Here is a 19237-nt window from a genome sequence, read left to right as displayed (position 1 = left end):
GTGTTACAAGAAAAGACAGTAACACCACAGACAAATCGGCATAAATCTAGACTTTTCTAAAATGGAGGCTGCCATCATGATGATTTCAAGATCAGAGGACATTTTGGAAATATTAATAAGTATGTATTTATCAAAATTTTGATTAAAATATGTAAAATCTGCAAGTTATCAACATAACACCACAGACACCAATAAAGTGTGACACATGAAATTTAGCTAAACTTAAGAAAATTAATAAGACAGAATGTATTCCCCATGCACCTCTCAGATCAGCCAGCACCTGCAGTAACCTTTACACACAGGAAGTAGTTCAAATAGCATTCCCACTTTTCTTAAAGGGGCGAAATCCATTGTGGTAACACCACAGACATGAATTTGGGGGACACAACTTTTTTCTTAAATATAACAAAATATGTATTTTTTAAAACATTTAATAAAATTTTACATGTTAAATAAAATCTATATTAACAATATAACCACTTTATTTGTGTTAAAATGTTATATTGTTGCGATTACATTCCATGATACCTCTCTGAGGTATGGCGGGAACATCCATATTTTTTTTACAAATGCAATCTCAATTAAATATGTATTTTAAAACAAAAATGTAACTATTAATAGTGCACAAATTGTGTTTACCCTACAGAATACAAACATGCAAACATTTTATAATTTATTGGTATTTAAAGTTTATTTCAACTGTTGTAAAGTAGAGGGACACCACTTGCCACCGCAAATGAAGAATGACCCTGTTATGATTTAATATGTGCGTTATTTAACTTATTTCTGTGCGATTCCCATTCATTGTACACATATAAGCTAAAATATTGTGGTAAAATGTTGTAGTGTAGTGTAAAAAAATTAATTTAATTGAAACGGCACGTGAACACAACATGCTAATTTTATTTCACTTCATCACAATTAAATCCTATTGTACTGTGTACAACATTTCATTGTTTAATTTTATATATTTTATATAAAATTGATAGTTTTGTCTTCGTGTAATTGGAACCTTGATGGAATAATAGTTCCCCCTGCTGGACCTATTATGATGCTTTACTGGGTTTTATTTTGAGCATTTAATTCTAAATCAAACCATTCTAAATCCAAAACCAGACTCCAAATCTCAGAACAGGGAGGCAGATTAAAGTTTCTAAGAGCAGCCAATTTAAAGTTACTGTCATTTGCCTTTAAATAATAATAATAATAATAATAATAATAAATGTACACAATTAAATAGCGATGTAAGATTAGAAAATGTTTTATTTAGAAAATAGTTAAAAGGAGGGGGAAAAAACGTCGAAAATAAATTGATATTCTTCTGCTGTTCTGCTGAGAATGAAGAGCGCTGTTGTTGTCATCACGTGAGGTCCGTGGAAACGCCCGCCTTAAACATGGCGGCGCCCGTGAAGAGCGTGCGATAGTTCCTTCATAGAGTGTCAAAGATCAACCACTTCACAATGTCACCTGCTTAATGCCGAAGTCCTCGCGTACTATATGGACAGTCGAGAGTTCACAGCCTCCCTTGTGGTAATGCACATTTTATGTCTATTACACGTGCTAAAAGCAAAATCGTAGGCATCCTTCCTCATGACATTAATTCTGCATATGAAATAAATACAGTATAATGTAATATAGTAACAGTTTTTTCATGCTAACGTGTCAGTGTACACTCTATCTGATGCTTTCTTGTTTCAGTCATCTCAGACTAGTCCTTTTGAAAGCAATTTTGATCATGGGTATGATGACGGACATGACTGATATTAAAGTAATGACGAAAATAAAAGTCTTCATAAAAAATAAAAAATTGTCTGCTGTGATCAGCAAATAAACAACACCCACATCTAATTTATTATTATTGTTGTTGTTGTTAGTAGTAGTAGTAGTGTTGTTTTGTTGTTGTTATTTAGTTTTGCATTGTTTTAGTATTTAATCTTTGTAGTTTATAAAGAAATAAAAAAAAAAACATAATATTATTTCCCTTTGTTTCTCAAATATGAATTTGTTAATCAATTATAATAATAATAATTATTATTTTTATTTATGATTTCTTTGTCCAGGCAATTGTTTTGTCTCATTTAGTTTTTTTCTTTTCTTTTCTTTTCTTTCTTTCTTTTTTATACTTTTATCATTTTTAGAGAAAATACTCTTCTTTCCCTTCGTTTCTACATCCTAAATATGAATTTATTGGGCTATAGTGCTTCATAATAATAATAATAAAACAGTCAGTGGTGCTTCATGTAATTGACAGCTTCAGCTTGTCCAAAACAGGACCAACTTAGCTTCAAACTTTTTTTTTCTTTTCTTTGAGTAATAATAATTAAATCATAGAGTTTTCACTCTCTAGCATTGGATTGGAAAAAGGGTTTTTTTCGCAGATCCATATGTACAGTATTGCATATTGTTAGTCAGAAATGCTCTAAAAACACAGTGGGTGAAAAATGGGGCAATCATAATGAATAATGAATTATATAAAAAGTGGTATTCTATATCTCCGCTTCATGTTTTAGTAGCCATATTAAGCAGAACAGGAAATCTGACTCTTTTTCTTCTTAAAGCTTCTTCTTCTTAAATAATTAAAGCATTTTATTATACTGTACTGGTATATATAATGATGTATTAAAACAATTATCATTGCTCTTCATCCTGTAGGCAGGCGGTTGTGCGGGAATGTGTGTAGATCTCACTCTCTTCCCTCTGGACACCATAAAGACAAGGTTACAGAGCCAGCAGGGCTTCTACAAGGCGGGAGGTTTCCGAGGGATCTATGCAGGGGTCCCGTCAGCTGCTATAGGCTCCTTTCCCAATGGTAAGTTTAAATACCTTATTATAAACATGAAAAATGGCTGCATGTTTAAAAGGTTACTTTAACTCTTTGGAAGATTATTATAACTGCATGCTGCAAGGACTTCTAATTATGATAAATAGCATATTTAAACCAGAATTGCTGGAATCACTAGCTCTCAGAATATGCCTACAAATACATACGCACATTTTAGAAAGTGCATGCTATTTGAATAGTTTGCCTCAAATAAAGTGTTTCTTCTTGGTTCCAGCTGCTGCATTCTTTGTCACCTATGAAAGCACCAAGTCGTTATTCACTGGTTACAGTGCTACAAACTTGGCCCCCTTCACTCACATGCTGGCCGCTTCACTAGGAGAAATTGTAGGTGTCCTGTTATTCTTCTTCTTTCTTTCCTGTTGTTATGTCCTTTGTATTTATCATCATTACTTACCCATTGCAGCCCAAATGAACAGTATGTCTGTTTCACAGACAAATATACAGAAAGCTTAGAATGTGGGTTTTGTTGGCTGTTTTTTGCTCTGGGTTAGGAGCCAGGTCACAGACGACCCTGTTTTTTCCCACTAGCTGGCCAAATAGGATCTTATTGTTGTCTATTGACATAGCTGTTTTTATAGAGAGGAGTCTTGCAGTTTTGTCAAGGGAGATTTTGGAGGATTTGGAGCTGTAAAGAGCACCTTCATTTCCTCTGCTAGTGAAACTCTGTATGCTCGAAGCAATGCAGTTCAGCTCATGTCACAAAAATGATCCAACACAGAAGCAAAAAGTTTGCTGTTTTATTGTTCCTTACTGGACACTCCACCTTAAAATGTACTGCAATTAAAAACTATGATTCAAAAGTTTGGAACCACTTTGACATTTTTTGTTTGTTTGTTTGTTTTTTAATGAATTTAATACTTTTGTTCCTCAAGGATAGATTTAATTGATTAAAAATTGCAGTAAAGACATTTATTTGTCGTGTCTCAGGGTCGCCCACTTCTCTAGATCCAGTTTGCTTTATTCTTTCAGGACAGTAGTGTATGAAATAGCCTTCGTCCCTCAAAAGAACATGAGATTTTCATAAGAGGGTTGGTTATTTTAAAAAAAAAGATGAAAGTGTACAATGACTGTCACAATTGTTTTTAAAGAAATACATACTTTTATTCAGCAAGTATGCATTAAATTATTCATCCTGAATCTTGAAAAAAACATTATTAATAAGAAATGTCTTGAGCACCAAATCAACGTATTAGAATGATTTGTAAAAGATCATGTCACACTGAAAACTGAAAATTCAGCTTAGCCCATTTCACAGTTTTTACTGTATTTTTGATCCCAAAAATAATAAATAAATAAGAAATCTTACCAACCACAAACATTTGAACGTTAGTGTACATACTTTCATGCATAAAATAAAAGTTGTGAGCAAAAATAGCAGTTTCTTTCAAAAATTTGAAATAGTCGAAAAGATAAGAAGTGTGCTTTTATGGAGTTTTTTTTTTTTTCTTGGTCAGAGAATTTACATGCTTTAAAAAATTTAAATGTCTTTTGGAATCAGTTTGGAATGTCCACTCATTAGATTTCAGTCCTCTCAGCTCTGTTTAACATAATTTATCATATTTAAATCTATTCAGCAGAATTTAGCAGCAGATTTCTTCGACCTCATTAGAGTAGAAATTCCACACAAGGGCCTACTAATACATCACCATTCCATTCCTCTCCATACGCAGCTGTAGTTTCCAATTTCAAGTGACAGTATATAACAATAAATGTTGTAATTGGGTCGATTATTACCACTTAAAATAACCAACTGTTATTCCATCTACTTCTTAGTGAAGAAGACACTCTGGGTGAAAAGTGGCTTTTTGCTTGGAAAATTATAGAGCATCTATCATTACATGTTAATCACAGCCATTAAACAATAAGTGAAAAAAGCAGCTTTCACCAATACCCAAGATACAGTCAAACCAAAAATTATTCAGACACCAAATAATTTTTGTAATATTTTATTTTATTTCTTTATTTTTTTAAACTAGTGGGTCCAAGACACTATAGTTCATTTATGTAAGTGAGGATGGCAAAATAAAGTAAACTGTGACATATTATACCCAAAAATTCTTCATACAGTGGACTAGCAGGAAAATTGATTCAAATTTTACAAATTACACTTTGTGTCAGGAATATGGACCTGTCTGTGTTGTGTTTTGCTCCCCATGTGCTCCGTGACCCAGTTTCTGTCGCTCGTTGATTGTGTTGATTTGATTCCAGGTGTGTCTCGTTTTCCCCTGATTGTCATGTGTTCTTAAGCCCCAGTCCATTCAGTTTATGTCTGTCGGGTCTACTTGCTCAGTTCGTGTGTTTCCCAGTGTTGGATGTACCCTGTTTATGGACTTCATTAAAGATTGTTTCGTGTACTCCTCGTCTCCTCATTCCTCCCCGCACAGATTGTGACAGAAGACCCGACCGAAACAGTTACCTCCGTGTGTCTACCCTCCGTTTTTGTTTCCCGTTTTCTCTAAGTGCTATTGTTTCCATTGTGTGTTCCATGAATCCCCTCTCACTTCTGGAATACCTCCTCCTCCTACTGGAGCAGGGGAAGAGATCGCTCGAGGGCCATACTAGACTGTTCCTGGTCCTTGCTGCTCTAACCAGCTACCTGGACGACTCTGTGCGTTCTACGATGCCAGTTTAAACATCTCATGCAGAGCGCTGTCATCCGAAGATGGTCCTCGAGCGAATTTCGCCGCCTTTGTGGAGTGGACACTGGCGAGAATCTCGCCAGTTCCACTCCCGACCCAGTGCCCAGCCCACCATCTCCCCGCTGACGTAGAGCCAGAGCCCGCCGTGACCGACGAGCCATCGCCGCACGGAGCGACAGTGCTGAGGATCGCCACTGAGCCAGAGCCGCTGATGACGTCAGTCAAGGTGTGTGAGCCGACAACAACGCCTGCCACGAGGGAGAATGCCACGGACGGTGTGAGCACGGAGAGGAGCTCCGCCCCTGCACCGTGACTGAGGGTGAGCTTGTTTTGGACCTGGGTAGAGGAGAGGCAGAAAAGGACCTGATAGACTGGGAGGCTGACCTGCTTCCTCTCCCCCCCTCCTCCCTCAGAGCCCTTTGTTGTTTGCTTCCCTGTTTCCACGTCCAGCCCTGAGTGGGCTCCCGTTCCTGAGTCAAGCCCTGAAAGCTCAGAGGCTCACAAATGCCCGCCCTCCCACCCGCTCCTGCCTCCTCCTCTGCTGTTGTCTGCCAGCCCCTCTGCTCGCCCTCAGCCCACCATCTGTGCGGTGCGATCCCCGCGGGACTGCCGTCCTCCAGCGTCGCCGTGGCTGGAGTATCCCTTGACTCCGCCTCCGAGGCCCGGACTCCGCCTCGACCCGTCGGCTCTACCATGGCTCCTAGCTCCCTCCTCACCGCTGTGGCCCATCGGTCCACTGGCTCCACTGGGCTCCCTCATCCCTTCCGGCTCCGCCTTGGTCTGGCGTCGACCATACTGCGCCTCGGGACTCCACTCCTCTGGCTGCGCCTCGTCTCTGTCCCTCCGGCTCCGTCAGGCTCCTCCATCCCTTCGGCTCCTCCTCAGTCCTCTGTCGCTCCGGCTTCACCGCGGCCCTCTGGATCCCCGCCTCCACCTCGGTTGCTGGCGCCATCTGCTTCGCCTGGGCCCTCTGGATCCTCCCCATCGCCCTTGCTCTTCGGCTCTCTGTCTCTGTCTCTGCCTCGGGCTCCTCCACCACCTGCTCCGCCGCCGCTGGTCGGCCCCCTGGAGTCATCAGCCATTCCTCCTCCATGGCCGTCATCAAGGCTGTGGCCTGGGTCCTGCTGTGCTCCTCCTGCTCCGGGTCCCTCCTGTTTCCTCCCTGGCTCTTCCCTCCTTCGTCACCCCCTTGGACTCTGTCTGCCGGCCCCCTCCCGGGTGTCCGTCCTCCTCCTGAGCCGCCTCCCAAGTTCCCACCTGTCCCTCCCCATGTTGTATCTACGGTGCGAGGACGCACCTTCTGGGAGGGGGCATAATGTCAGGATTATGGACCTGTCTGTGTTGTGTTTTTGCTCCCCATGTGCTCCGTGACCCAGTTTCTGTCTCCCGTTGATTGTTGATTTGATTCCAGGTGTGTCTCGTTTTCCCCTTATTGTCATGTGTTCTTAAGCTCCAGTCCATTCAATTTATGTTTGTCGGGTCTACTTGCTCAGTTCGTGTGTTTCCCAGTGTTGGATGTTCCCTGTTTATGGACTTCAATAAAGATTGTTTCGTGTACTCCTCGTCTCCTCGTTCCTCCCCACACAGATCGTGACACTTTGATCTGACCAATTTTTGCTTAAGCGTTTTTTCTTTAATTGCTATTTTACACCACAAACTGAACAAAATTAAACATTGCTTGGTTGACCTAAATTGGTATTATCTAATTGTGTACTTGAATTAAACAGCTGACAGCTATTCTGCCTAATTCATTACATACCTTTCTATCAAAGTTATCTGACATTATCAAGATGAATTTGTTCCGAAACAGTTTAACTCTTGAGTTCTTGTCATATTTTATTACCATTTTCTAAACTATCGCAAATAAACTGTGATAATGTGAGAAATTTTGGTTTGACTGTATCGTGAATATGAGGTGAAGTTGAAGTCAGGACTGTTGATAACCCTTTGCCTGGTGCAGCAGGATTTGCACACTTCAAAAGGAGGATTTTAACAGCAGAGCCTCAGCTGAATCCCAGTGTGTTGTGGGTACACGTTGCCCCGTTCAAAGCCTGTAATCCTGGAGCTTAACCATGAAAGTCTTCCCCTCAGGCCGTCTGGAGCAGAAGACAAAGTCATCTTACTTACATAACTCCTGCCATTATACAACTTCTCATTAATAGGTTTTCTAACTGGAGATGATTTGAGCTGTTAGTTTAAAATTTGGATTTGGAGTTTTCTGGCCCAATTTTGCATCAGTCAAATTTGTTTCTTGTTTGTGCAATAATCACTTTGAGTATTTCCTATTACTTTGTACATTTCCCCAGTACTTTTCCAGAATCTTTGCCACTGATGTACTGTCATAGTTATCTAGTTGACACTTTAAGGTTAACACTAGCACACTAATCAAACGCAATGTGGATCCAGGACTTTAAGCTCAGGGATTCAGATGCCTTTGTAGCATCACATGTGACAGCCTCCCATCTGCAACCAGAAAGATTTTAATTGTCTGGAAACTTTATCCTCTCTTTATACACTTTTACCAGTCTCCCTTAAGTCCAGCTTGTCTCTTCACACAACTATATAAAAGGTTTCTATATGTAAGAAATACAGCTGATGAGTTATCGAAAGTGTTCAGCAGCAGCATCTTTACAAATAGCAATGCTGTAAGTTTAACAGCTTCAAAAACAGCTGTTTAACTCCTTGCAAATGAAAAATTTCATGTAGCTTCTCAGTTGCAATTTTATCAAAAACGTTAATTGCGAAGCAGTGATGACAACAGGTTTCTCCGCAGGTTTGTTTTTGTCTGTGGGAAAAACATGGGAATTGTTTGTCATTTTTGTGGTTTGTCATATTTGTTGGCTTGATTAGTGTTTCTGTGGGTTTTGGTTCATTTGCTGTTGTAGGCTATTAGGATCTTTTGAAATAATTGAAATCTTTTCGAAAAGTGTTAAGGAAGCATAATGCTGTTAACAGGCCTGGAACTACCTCATAGCTGTGCATTTACTGAAAAATAATTGCACACCTTAGAACATTCATCAACCAGTCAGAATAATGTATTCAACAGCCTTGTGGTGTAATATTTTGTAATAATAGCAATGGTGATTTCTGTCACTTACTGCTCAGTATCATTGTATGTGTGTATTCGTGCTATATAAAGAATGCACTGGCTGATGGTATCTGTCAGGACCAGAGCAGGCTGTTATCTAGCCATTATGTCAAATTTATCTTCATTCCCATTTGCCCAACACACTCTCCAAAAGCTCATTTGTCAAGCTGAAGGAGCACTTTTCGTACATTTATAAACCTTGTCTCTTCTTATGGCTATGGGGTGAAAACAGCATGTGGCATGACTTAGAAGAGGCCGACTGGCAACCTGCTAAGCTTGGCACAGCAAATAATCCATGCATCGCCCACGAGAATACGATTGTCTGTGATTTATTGTTCAAATCAAGCCTGAGCATTGTACTGTGGCTCATTTTCAGCCTTTTCACACCCCCTCTTCTTGTTCTCACTTGGCAGGTCTCTGAAATATAAAAAATAGGCAATTGAAGTGTTGGGTTAAAAATGTTATTTCTGCACATGCATTGGTATTATTAAAGGACGAGATGGGGGATGTGTCAGGAACATATTGGTCTGTGCAGATAGGTTTTGGAAAGGCAGCGCTCCATAAGGACCCGAGAGGCCGCTGTTGTTGTTGTTTTTTAAAGCACCTGTATAATGATCTGTGGAAGATTGTTCCAGATGCCTGTTGTAATTCCAACTTCCTGAGACTCTGCTGGGAGGCGCGTGTTCCGAGTTCACGGACCGTTCGGAATGTTCCAGCTGTTTCTCTTGATGTCTGGAGTCACAGCTGTGAGAGCGACCTTAGAATGTACAAGTGGTTTATTTTATGCTAATAGAAGTGTACTGGGATTCAAAAAGTGGCTTCAGGTTTGTGGGTAAAAAGGCAAGCGTTCAAAAATACTATAAAATTATGTTATAAATACGTTTTTAACTCACATTTGCATTCAAAAAGTTGGGGTCTTTGTTTGTTTGTTTTTATTTATTTAATTTTTTTAATAACATTATCAACTCACCAAAACAGCATTTATTTGATCAAAATACAGTTAAAACTGTATATTAACAAATTTTGTTGCTTGAAAAAAAAAAAAAAACTTACTATTTTCAGTATTGAAAACAGTTTCATTTAGCTTAATAGTGGAAAAAGTTTTTTTCTTTTTTTTTCAGGATACTAAGTTCAAAAGAACAGCATTTATTTGAAATAATATTTTCTTACATTATAAACGTCCAAGTGTATTTAATAATTTCAAGTTAATGTACCCTTGCTGTATAATAATAATATTAATAAAAAAATAAAAAACCTGACCCTAAACTTTTTGAATGGTAGTGTAGCTATAACACTTCTGTTAATCTTTACTTGAAACTTGTATATATAATTTAAATCCTAAAATTATTCAAATGAATTATTAACGCCTTACAAAATGCATTCTTGTCACAGAAGTTCAGTTAATTTTCATCTTCATGGACTATTAGTTTTGTTTTCATGGACTTCTGATTGGTCACATGTTTTCTTTTGTTCAGTTTCCCCACCAATCTTTAGTTGTCATCCATCTAACCAGCTCAGGTCATTATTCATTTGGTTTGTACTTAAGTTCCTGCACACTCTTGAGTTGTCTGGTATTGCTTGTTTGATATTTAGACATCGTCTTTGTCTTCATCTTTGACTACAAGTGACAATTCTAAAGTGTTATTTCATTTTAACCAGAGTTATAAATTTACATAAATTCTTGGTTACACCTTGAAGCGTGTAAGGTCATTTAAGGCATGATATAACACGTTAAATAGCATGTAGATCTTGCATTTAACTCTGCAGCCTGACATAACCATGAATAATTAAGAATGATCATGTGCCATTATAATGTAATATAAATTTAACTATAGTTAATAAAAAAAATATGACTTTACAATGCATAATATATCATAATTGTGTTACTTGTAACAGAAACAACTGATTATAGGGTGTTAGGGTAATTAGCAGGTATTATGCATGTTTTACAGTGATTTTTTTATTTATTAAACTCAGAATAAATGTTAATGAATAATAGTAGTGCATATGTTTTACTGTTTAAAGTGTGGAGGCAAATCAAAACAACTGAATTGTGTTTGCATGTCTTGATCGGTGTGCAGCATTCAGTCCAGATCTGCAGGTGTGTGTTGTACAGAACAGCAAGAGGAAAGACAAATGGCTCTGAACTGATTCACCTAGTGCTAAAATAAGCAGTGTGCCTCGCTTTAATTGCCCTCACTTCTTCATCGACCTTCCTGTAGTGGTGAGTGCTGGACTCTGGTCGTCGCGTCGACATGGAAATAAGAGTTTAGTCCTCAGGGTTCCCGCGCTTCTGCAGCACAGCGCGGGAAGAGCAGAGGCAGCGACTAATTAACCGCCTCCAAATGACTACCAGATGAAGATAAATGTATCGCACAATAAACAGTATAACCATTAGACCTTAATTAGTAAACTAATTAGTAAAACTGCCTTAAAGTCATTACCTCAATAATCGCGTGACTGGTCACATACAGGTAACTTACGTTCATAAACACAGCGAAAGTCTTCGACTTCCACTTATTTTAAAATGTCCTCAGCGTAGGTTTCCTCCTCACTGCTCTCTGTAAATTACCCAGTAATACACAATGCCGGTAAATTATATAATCTCTCGCCAGTCCTCCATCAACTCCCCTGCGAGATATGAAATTGCTGCGGCGCGCACTCGCGCACGCCAATTCAATTACTGCAAGAATTACTTGTCATATCCACTTCCCTCTCTATTTACTGCCGTAATTTTGATCCTTTTGAGAATTACACGAGGAGACGCGATGTTTAGTGTTTCATAAATGTTAACCCAGCAAAAAGAGAATGTAATGAGTTTAGTAAAATGGGCCCTGTCAGTTTGCCTAACAGACCGATGGTTGCAGTTTTCCCCGTTTGACCGCTGGATGGCAGTCTTGCTACACGCCTTTGCCTTTAAATATAAACTTTCCCTACTGACCTTCCTTTTCTCAACTAAAATACAGATTCCCTCAGCTGGTTTTTCCACATTTGTGTCACGCCGGCCGTACCATAGTCTTGCATGCTGTTCTGTAAGCCAAGTGGCCAAGCATTCTGTAACTGCAGTGTGCAAGAAGAGGCTCTGCCGCCTGCCAGAGTCATACAGAGTGCAAACTACCGTAGCTTGTTCACACTCACCGTGCCTATAGGCTGTCAGCTGGGCTCTCAGTAGACCCGACCTCTCTCGTAGTAGCACCCCATGCCCGTTCTGTCATTCAGAAGAGATTTAATCTAGCACCACAAATCCAGTGTGAGCCTGGGGGTCTGGTTTGGGGCCCGGTGAACTCCCTGTGGTTGCGGAGATTGCTTTCCATCCTCGGTTCGCGCTGGTATTTCCACCCCCCAGCATGGAGAGGGTCAGAAGTAATGCACCACAAGTGTAATTTTGGAGGGGGATGCGGATGTGAAGAATGAGCTTGAATAATGCCACACTTCAGGCTATCGACAAAGCATGTTTTGTAGTAGTTGTTGTTGTGCGTATGTATGACTTACTGAGTTGTTGGCATTTTGTTTGTCATTTGTGAGTTTTTAATGTTAATACTGCAAGAGATGGCAAGCTGTTTTATAAACGCAATATCACGCTCGTAGCCGTGAGATATGGCTGTAAAGCGGCACGCTGTGATTAAAATGAACATATTATTAATGACTGCGTTTATGTACAGTTAAATGATGTTGTGTTAATGGTCAGATGTTGTGATGTATTCTAATAATACAGGAGTCTTATTTGCAAGATAATTACTTTTTTTTAAGACATTTTCAGAAATCATATTCTTAATCACATTTTTTTCTACTTTTTTGGTATATATTTTTTTCAGTAAAATTTGTATTATATGTAATATTTAATTTTCTATTTGTGATATTTGTTTATTATTGATTTTAAGAAGCATTTGACATTTATATACACTACACACTTGTATACACGCATTGTGAGTGTGTGTGTGTTTGGATAATGGTCATTTTTACTCAATTTTTAAAAAATGCATTTTTAAAACTAATTTTAAAGTAATTTTATATATTACTTAAGTTTTATCTATTATTTTGAAATGTGTAAATCCAACGTTTTGCTTTTGGAAATTTTACCAAATGTATTTTGTCCCGATCCACTTTTAGATTTGTTTTAATTTGGTGTAAATATTAATCTGCTATTATCAACTATAATTTTTAAAATTGTATTTCCTAGTTTCAAACAGCCCTTTTGTGTACTTGAGTATTTCTCTTTGTTTGTGTGAACAGTACCATTTGATATATTGATGAGTGTTCTCTTCTTCTTACACAGGTCGCCTGTCTGATCCGTGTCCCGACTGAAGTAGTAAAGCAGAGGACACAGGCCAATCCCTCTCTCAATACCTACCGGGTGCTGCTGAATACACTACAAGAAGAGGTACTGTATGTGTTTTCGGTCAGCTTGACTTACACTGAACTTACAGTGCACTTGAGTTCACTTGAGCTGTCATGTTACACGGAGATGCACGGGTGGATTGATTGATAAATAAGTCATTTTGTAAAGCAATCAGTTGAAACCAGATGAAGATACCATGTCTTTTTGTTTGCTTAGAGATGACAACCCTTTCTGATTTCTCATTGCAGGGTTTCAGAGGCTTGTACAGAGGTTATGGCAGTACAGTACTTAGGGAGGTAGGCTGGCTTTCCTGTACACATCAAGTACTGGTACTCTGTTATTCACATAATTATACAGATGCTTTGATATTGACATTTGATTTGAGTACCTCTTAAATGCATGGGTGCGTGAAGGAGGGTACACATAGGTACACATATTGCAAAAACACTAAAAAAGTTCAAAAATTCAACATGAACATATATTCAATATTTTAATTTTATTAAGTATGTGTAGTATTCATAGAACTATTATACACTTGTTTAAGACTTCAGACCAAACGCTCAGTTAGAGCAACATTGCACATAAGCAGAACAAAGAGGATTTCAGATATATTTTAAAGGTTGTGAAACAAATGAGAATGGTAAAAAAGCAACAAAATGGTCAAATACATTCATGTAGGAAAACAACTGAAAAATGGCTTTTTGAATGACTGCTTATTCACATAACACAGCAGTAGCTGAGGTTGCCGATCAAAAGTAGTATTTTGTTTGAATTGTTTGTAGGTAAATATCCACTTCATCCAGTGCTGTTTGTTCTCTGTGATCTTAAGCATCTCAATACTGTGTGCTTGTTTTACTGACTGAGAAACAACAAAACAAAAGCAAATTGACCGTTTTGCAAACCCGTTTGGTCAGTTAGAAATTCAAAAAAATTATCATTTAATCCCCCTCATTTCATTTCTAACCTCTTTTTTTTTAATGGGTTACAAAGTCTAATGGGTTCACAGTGTTATTTTGAACCTAACTGACTTTCATTATATGGTTAAAAACAAAATGTCTTTTGTGTGTGTGTGTGTGTGTGTGTGTGTGTGTGTGTGTGTGTTCAGCAGTGAGTAAATGACAGAATTTTTATTTTTGGGACCCCTCAAGCAAGAAGTTGCCCCTTTTCAATTCTGAATTTCAGATTGCTCATTCAAGTATCTTTTTTGTATTAACAATTTATGTAGCTAATGAAACTAATTAGCAATGAAACAAGCAGCAGACAGAGCAACCACAAGGTGAAACACACCATAGCCCTCCCACCCAAGAGAAGATGCCTTTTTAAATGGATCTCTCATTCTCACCCTTTGATTAATCATCTGCTTCCTCACACACCTGCATTGCATGATAATGCGTATTGAGTTATTGGCAAAGCTCATATTTTTTCATTTGTTTTTCGAATTTATTTTCTCCTCCTTCATGTCACATACTGACAGAAGACAAAGATAAAGGGAGTGAAATATTCGAAATCAAAGAAAACTTGTTGTCTGCATGAAGGTGACACTCATTTTTTCGAGAGGTGATATTGTCTCTCACTGCGGGGCCATCCTGTACTTATTTTCCGCCTCACTTAACAAATGTTATTCACGCAAACTCCATCTGGACATAAAGAAAAGAGAACAACAAGCTTTTTCTGATTTCTCCAAGGGCTTCTGAATAAATGAATACATTTTAGATGAGAGCAGGCTGCTGAGGCTGAATACTAAGGGCCAGATAAAATAGAGGTGCCGAGAGGTGCCCCGCTTCTTCCTTGGGATTGACTTTGACGTGTGTCAGGAAGCTAATTCATTTTCTCGGCCCGCTATCTTATCCAGCACCGCAACCCTGTCAGGGTAAGTTTGTTTACTCTGGATGCCGAGTCCTCCTCACACAAGGATTTAATTGGGGTCTTCTCCATTATGCAGATTCATTAAAGAACCCTGGACAAGAGGTTGTGATTAGATACAGCCCTCCGATACGCACTAGTTGATCACGAGAAGAGAGACAGGATGGCAAGCAGTTAAATGACAAACTAAAAGGCTGGTGTGAAAAGGAATTCTATGATACATGATGTCGATATGAATTAATAAATCACAACAGATTACCATCAGTGTTTTTGAAGTTTAATTCAATTATTACAATTTAAACTGTTTTCTATTAATGTTTTCAAATATAATTTGTTCCTTTGGTGGCAAAGCTGAATTTTTAGCAGCCATTACTCCAGTCTTCAGTTTCCTTCACAATCTTGTGATATATATATATATATATATATATATATATATATATATATATATATATATATATATATATATATATACACACACCATATTTTACAAGTGGAGAACAAGCCACAATTTACTAAATATTTCGCTATGAATATCTGACCTATTGTTGCTCTCTTAAGTTCAGTATTCAATTCATGAATGAGTCGTTCTTTTGTGGCAACTCTTTTTAAATGACTTCTGAATGATTTGTTTACAAACCAGACTGATTCTTGAGTTCAGCCTCAGTAATCCAGTTACAACGGTTAACGGGAGAAGGTTTTCTGTGAAAAACGGCTCCTCGCAGAAAGCTACCACTTGACTCCAAAAGACTTGGAATATAAACACCAGACTAGGGCTCTCTATTTTATACTGTGTTTCTTGGTTTCGGCCACTAGAGGGCATAACAGGTTTAGGGCAAATCTGATAACCATCAGCGTGGAAGCTGAAAAGATCACAGCACTCAGATTTCTAGAAACATCACAAACAAACATCAACTTTATGAAAGCTTTCCTCTGGCTTACTCTTTTGCAACCTATACGCTTATATCTTTTGGCCTTTTTGCAGCAATGAAACTGTCTATTAAAAATAAATCATATGGATTTTGTAAGTAATGTTTCTGTCATGTTAACTGAGAGATCTGATCATATCGCTTTCTCATGACGCTCACCTGAGAGGGAGTGAGAGACTGAAAGAGGCAGACAGACAGAAGAAGAGTGCTGTTGGAGATGCATTGGTTGCCGTCTGACAGAGCTCACGGTATATCAGCACAGATGTGAGAGGGGAGGGAAGGGGAGGAGAGGAGAACTGGCAACCCTGTAAGAATGCAGTTATGAAACACCTACGCCTCCTGTCAACTTTTGCTTTAGTTGTTGCTGAGATGTCCAAAAATGTATTTCCCTCAGAATTTCCTCAGATTCAAACACTGATACAGTTAGAAAATTTCTTGCATCATTTACTCACCCTCATGTCATTCCAAACCTTATTTTTTTTACCATTCTGTAACTCTATATTGCAGCAGAAACATGAAGTATATTATATGAATTAACCACAATTGTTTTTGTGATTTCAAAAGAGCTTTGTTTTTTTAATAAAACAGTAGTTGTTGAGAAAATAAAGTATATAATAAAAGAAAAACATTTTAATTAAGTTAGAATATTTTGATATTATTAAAATAATATTAATATTCATGAATTGAAATAATTTTTAACTATCCTGCAGCCATCTGGTTGAGAAGCACTGACAGGGTTCTGTACGAATACTAGCTGAAGATACTGTGTTTTGAAACCATTTAGTGAAATGCATTGACCTGAATATTGTTGTGCTGAAGAGGATTTGTCATTCTTTATTGCATTGTGTCAGTCTTTGACAGAATGCTGTTGTGTTTCTTATCAAATTAATTCAGATTCCTCTCATTGTCTGTCCTCTTTTTCTCGCTCCACCCTTCCTCTGATCTCTAGTTGACACTGAAGGCAAAAAGCCCCAGAGGTCTTGGACCTGCCCTAGATCAATTTGTCTGACTTATCCCTGTATTTATGTTGCTGTTGTTCATTGGTCACAGTGGACTGTGTGGCTAACAGGTGGAAGTGTGTATGTTCGACCTGCAGTGCAGTGTGGACTTGCTTCCCTCTTCTCCTAACACAAGCACAGAGAGGATAAGAGGCAGGGGTATGCACTTTTCTTTACGCTTGTCTGGTGGATTCATTCTACAATCAATTTCCTGTCAATTTTCCACAGTACTTTGGTCTCCTGTTTAAATTCTTTCAATGTCGTTTCCAATCATTTACAGATTGAGAACGAGAACGTTGTTTTGACCCTTTCAACAAAGTCCTTTTAAACAAGGGCTGTAAAATATTCAACCCAGAATTTATGTTGCAGGTCACTAAGAGCATTTTCTGTGACTTTGGCATATGGGAAGATTCAAGTTATAATACACTGCTGTTCAAGTTGTTTTGTTTTTGAAAGAACCAAGCAACATTTTGCACTGTAACAAATAAATGTTCTCTTAACATTCGGTTCATCAAAGCATCCTGAAAAATATCAATTTCTGCAAAATATTAAGCATCATGACTGTTTTCAACATTGATAAAAATAAGAAATGTTTCTTGAGCCATCTTTGCCATCACAGGAATAAATTACATTTTAAAATATATTAAAATAGAACGTAGTTATTTTAAATTTGACATTTTAAATGTAAATTTTTCAAAACATTACTGTTTTTATTGTCTTTATGATAAAATAAATGCAGCCTGAGCAAAAGAAGGAGCATAAGACACTTATTTTAAAAACACTTTACAAAAACTTACCGACCTTAAACTTTTTTTTATGGTAGTATATGTTTATGCTTGATATAGTTTTAACCAATATTTGGTGAAAAATTAAGTTTAATTGCTTTAGACAACTCTAGCAATGCTGCAGTGGGTTTCTGAGGGTTAAACCATATTTGTCAGGGCTGGATTTAATATAAATTCAATCAGATGTTTTTAGAGCGCAGCGATCCAGTTCTTAAGCTCTGCCTCATTACTCTGTGATCTTTTTTTATTGTCTTTATTTTATCTGATTAGAAGGCATTAAACATGCTTGCCATGCACGTGTGATGTGAATGTGTGCGTATATACATACATGTATTAGCATTGATCCATACCAGTTTGTATTTATTGTCTCTCAGCTAGTTGGATGGCTGGCAGAGTTTGTTTATTTGAACTGTGGCATGTATGAGTGAATGATTTACAGCACACATGTGAAGGCACGGAGAATTCATTTCTATCCTCCACCTGAGCACATCATGCCTCCAGCTGAAATGTGAGAGTTTTGAAGAATGTGGTGTGGTGTCAGGATAAAGGTGTTGTTCCCATACTGGCATGGGGGCTTGCATGTCAACCATGACGTGGCAGACCAGCTGTTGCCGAGGCTGTTGGTGAGAAAAAAAGATCCAGCTCCCTCCAAACCTCAAACTAAACTGCTAATCCGGCTCCCACTGGGGCAATGAGCCTCATATTCCATATCTACGCCACTGACGGCACTCGCACTCATTTAACTGACTGGTGCTTGCCAGGTTGCGCGCCATTTCAACTATGAGAATGAAGTGAGGATGCCTTTTAAAATTCCATTCAGTTCCAGAATTTGAATTGAGGTAGTGTCTGGAATTAGAATTTGATTTGAAAAATTAGAAATTAGAGTTAAAATAAAAAAGACACATTTAAATAATTTGTTTACCTTTTAAATTTATGCAGAAAATAGTACTTCCTGAAACATTAGGTAATATTATTTTATTACTATTATTAAAAATTTCAATAAATGAAATCAAACAGTGTGATAATAAATTAATACAGTTTTTTAAATGCCACCAATAATGAACCATTTGCCATTAAATTTGTTTCACTGTTTTTAATGAATTCTCAGGATGCTCTGATTTACGCAAAATTCCGCACAATAAAGTAAAAACTATTTTTTTTATGCTTAAGTGAAAACTATTTTGGACATGTGGTGCAGTTTGTCAGACTTAAAATGGCTTTGATTACTGTATTCATTATCTTGACATTATTGAACTTTTATTCAAATATATTTAAATAAGAAAAATGACAAAATTAGTAAAAAATAAACAATTTAGACAATAAATTTAGTTTGGTAAATGGGTCAAATTTGACAATAAGGTTCCACTAGTTGCATTAACTTACATTAATTAACCATGAACTATACATTTATTACAGTATTTATTAATCTTTGTTCACATTAGTTAATAATATAAATGTTCCGCTCAGCTCCATTAAATAATATTAACAGATACAGCTCTTGATCATTTATAATGTAAATGCTAAAATTAATATATGCTATACAAACAGTTTTAATTGATAGTTTAACTAATGTTAAAAAATGAATTCTTTTGTAAAGTGACACCATGTTTTGATAGAAAATAGCAAGCTCCAATCTGATTGGCTGGCTTTACGTGAATAGGTTTTCTCAGAAGTTTTCTCAGTTTTGTGGCATTTGTTTGGTGCACTTGGTAGCATATAATGCTTTTTTTCTATTTATTTATGCCCTTAAACATAAT

At 37.6% G+C, this 19237-nt stretch overlaps 1 protein-coding gene and 1 long non-coding RNA gene across 3 annotated transcripts in view; one reads left to right on the top strand and one right to left on the bottom strand.

The window, feature by feature from the left end:
- Positions 1–1356: 1356 nt before the first annotated feature.
- slc25a26 (solute carrier family 25 member 26) overlaps positions 1357–19237 on the top strand; it is a 51499-nt gene continuing 33618 nt past the window's right edge. For both annotated transcript variants that reach the window (XR_009273465.1, XM_058792081.1), the window contains exons 1-5: positions 1357–1530; positions 2653–2809; positions 3057–3166; positions 12846–12950; positions 13157–13204. Coding sequence is in view for 1 of the 2 variants with exons in the window: in XM_058792081.1 (XP_058648064.1) it covers positions 1498–1530; positions 2653–2809; positions 3057–3166; positions 12846–12950; positions 13157–13204 (453 nt within the window). In the remaining variant the exon portion in view is untranslated. The remainder of the gene's footprint in view (positions 1531–2652; positions 2810–3056; positions 3167–12845; positions 12951–13156; positions 13205–19237) is intronic.
- LOC131549693 (uncharacterized) lies at positions 8885–11347 on the bottom strand. Its single transcript, XR_009273466.1, has 3 exons — positions 10726–11347; positions 9174–9326; positions 8885–8986 (listed from the first exon to the last, which is right to left on the bottom strand). It is a non-coding gene; the product is annotated as an uncharacterized LOC131549693 (long non-coding RNA).

Source organism: Onychostoma macrolepis, chromosome 11 (assembly GCF_012432095.1).
Source record: "Onychostoma macrolepis isolate SWU-2019 chromosome 11, ASM1243209v1, whole genome shotgun sequence".
Classification (NCBI taxonomy): domain Eukaryota; kingdom Metazoa; phylum Chordata; class Actinopteri; order Cypriniformes; family Cyprinidae; genus Onychostoma; species Onychostoma macrolepis.
Note: the sequence above shows the minus strand (reverse complement) of the source record. Positions and strands in the feature narration are given on the sequence as shown.